The sequence below is a fragment of the Egretta garzetta genome, unplaced genomic scaffold (genome assembly GCF_000687185.1).
Source record: "Egretta garzetta isolate BGI_Z169 unplaced genomic scaffold, ASM68718v1 scaffold512, whole genome shotgun sequence".
Taxonomy (NCBI): domain Eukaryota; kingdom Metazoa; phylum Chordata; class Aves; order Pelecaniformes; family Ardeidae; genus Egretta; species Egretta garzetta.
The window spans coordinates 160,703-163,418 of record NW_009258953.1 but is presented as its reverse complement, the minus strand read 5'-3'; the positions used below and the strand labels follow the sequence as shown (position 1 = coordinate 163,418).

Sequence of the window (2,716 nt, the reverse complement as noted above, 5' to 3'; positions counted from 1 at the left end):
CCCGAGGCCGCCAGCAGCCGGCCCCGTCGTGGGTGCGCAGGGCTGTCCTGCACGCGTACGTCCCTGCTCGTCCCCACCCCAACAGCGCCGTGCTCGCGTGGCTCTGAACGGGCGCCTTCGCGTGAGCCAGCCAGGCTGCTCGCCAGGAGCCCACGGCCACGGAGATGGTGGCGGAGAGCTGAGGCTGACCGGGGCTGTGCACGCACTGGAATAGCGGGACTACCCGTCAGGAAACAAAGGGTCTCATTTTCTCGTTCAAGGACACCATTCGGGTTATTTGGAAGGGGTCTAAACCTGCCACGGCACTGCAAAGCTCGAGGAGGTACAGACAACCTGCTCGAGTTGCACGCTGAGGCTTTTCTGCTGCTCCAGCTTTGACACTCAGGGAAGCAATCAAAACGGAACAGAGCAACAACTCTGTAGGCTCCAACTACAAAAGCTTTTTTTTTTACCCCATAAAACATACGGTATCTTTTAAAGAGTCACCATGAATCATCCAGGTCCCCTGTTCACAGCCATTAACAGAATTTGCAGGCAAAAGGCAGAACACTGATTTTGCGCTGAAGGTACTGGCTACTGCACGGCCGGTTCGTGTCCCCGACCTCACCGTTTGCTTTGTTTTGCTCTCCACTTACTCGGAGTTGTACAGTTCTGTTCTGGGCATCCCACATCGTTCGCAGAAGTCACCGCTGTTACGGGCAGACCTGCAAAGCAAGCGGGAGTAAAAGGCTCACAGGGCATTTCCAAACCTCATTTTAGCACCAGGAGATCTGGGGTTACAGCAAGAGATCTGGGGTTACAGCTGTAGGACCAAAAGAGAATGTCTCCGTCGTCTGTACAAGGCAGTGAAAATAGGCAAACTCTAGAGCTTAGTGCTATATATACACTGTAATGCATAGTTAATATCTACACACTATATATACACCCTGGATAGATACACTATACATAGTATCTACACACTCTATATACACCCTGGATAGATATACTATACATAGTATCTACACACTGTATATACACTAACTATATTGCCATGGTTTAACCCCAGCTGGCAGCTCAGCCCCCATGAAGCCGCTCGCTCACCCCCCGGTGGGATGGGGGAGAGGATCGGAAGGGTACGAGTGAGAAGACTCCTGGGCTGAGCTAAAGGCAGTTGAGCGGGGAAAGCAAAAGCCGTGTGCGCAAGCAAAGCGAGGGATTCCTTCCCTGCTTCCCATGGCAGGGGGTGCTCAGCCACCCCCAGGGCAGCCGGGCTCCATCCCGCGTAACGGTGACTTGGGCAGGCAAACGCCATCGCTCCCAACGTCCCCCCCACTCCTCCTCCTTCCCCCAGCTCCGTGTGCTGAGCACAACGCTGTACGGCGTGGGGTACCCCTGGGGTCAGTCGGGGTCAGCTGTCCCGGCCGTGCCCCCCAGCCACTCACTGGTGGGGTGGGAGGCAGAAACGGCCTTGGCTCCAGGGTTTTTTTTTAACAAACACATCCCGGCGTGATCAACACTGTTTCCAGCACAAATCCAAAACGCAGCCTGGTACCAGCTGCTGTGGAGAAAATTAACTCTACCTCAGCCAAACCAGCACATACACATGTATGCATGTACATACATGTTTATGTATGCGTGCCTACACACACCTGTAGCGGTGGTGGAGTCCCAGGGAGTCCAAGACATTACTGAGGTACTGCTGAACACCAGCTCTGTTTGGTTTCTTTCTGTAAGAAGAGCCAACGATGGTCAACATCGTCCCTTAGCTTCTGGTCACGGATGCAGATGCCCACGACCTGCTGCACCGTTGGCGGGGCGCTATAAATTCAGATGAAACCTAACCCAAAAATACAAAGGTTCCACAGGCAGACCTCCTCTGGCCCAGGTCTGAATTCCCACAAAACCAAACTGGAAACCCACAGGCCCTCGAGACCAGAAAACAAGAAAAAAGCCCTTTAAAAAAAGAACAGAACCATGAATATCCTATATGGTCTGCGAGGTGGGAAGTAGTGTTTCTAGCAGCCCCAAGAGACATACAGTGTCCTTCATACAGAGACACGGCCTCCCCGGGAACAAACTCAACGCCCCCTGCGGACGTCTTGCAGAGCCTGGGTACACCTACCGAGTTGCACTCATGTCCCTGATACTCCAAGTATGCGATTCCTCGCCTAAGCCTGCTCTGCTCTTGCCTTCATAACACACTGAGATAGGCAGCATTACCCAGCCAGCAAGAAGTTCAAAAAAGCCAAAGAGGAATAAATAAAATTAAATAAATATAAATAAATACAGAACCTCTTCTGCATCAGGAAAGAGCAGTTCCTCTGAAGAGGAGGGGGGAAATTGAATACAGGAAATCAAGGACCAAAAGGCAGAGCCAGTGATGAGAAGTGCTTTGGAAAGCAGAAGACCAAGTTTTTTTGCGTTTTCTTTTTTCGGAGGAGGGAAGTAGGGACATTGTTCCATTCCAGCACGGAAGGACTCCAGGTGCCCTCCACCCAGCTGCAGCTCTGGGGACTCACCTCGCACCGTCAGCTCCACGGCGTCGCTCCGCTGCGCAGCCCCGGCCCCAGCCCTGTTCGCTGCCTCGCAGTAGTACTTCCCGGCGTCGGAGGGCTGCAGGCTGTCCCACCTTAGCTCGGCCTGGCTGCTCAGGAGCAGGGCTTTCCCTCCCGGGGCGCTCCTGAACCAGCGGTAGCTGATGGGGGGGGACCCGCTGGCCACACACGTGGCTGGTCCT

The 2,716-nt window shown here is 53.9% G+C and overlaps 1 protein-coding gene across 4 annotated transcripts in view; it reads right to left on the bottom strand.

Annotated features, from left to right (window-relative positions):
• Positions 1–2,716, bottom strand: part of LOC104122406 (V-set and immunoglobulin domain-containing protein 4-like) — an 8,467-nt gene that overhangs the window by 3,477 nt on the left and 2,274 nt on the right. For 2 of the 4 annotated variants that reach the window (XM_035890133.1, XM_035890134.1), the window contains exons 4-6: positions 2,499–2,716; positions 1,629–1,706; positions 636–704 (exon numbers count right to left, since the gene is read on the bottom strand). In XM_035890133.1, the coding sequence (XP_035746026.1) occupies positions 636–704; positions 1,629–1,706; positions 2,499–2,716 (365 nt within the window). The remainder of the gene's footprint in view (positions 1–635; positions 705–1,628; positions 1,707–2,498) is intronic. The other 2 variants (XM_035890135.1, XM_035890136.1) reach the window with 1 other exon arrangement.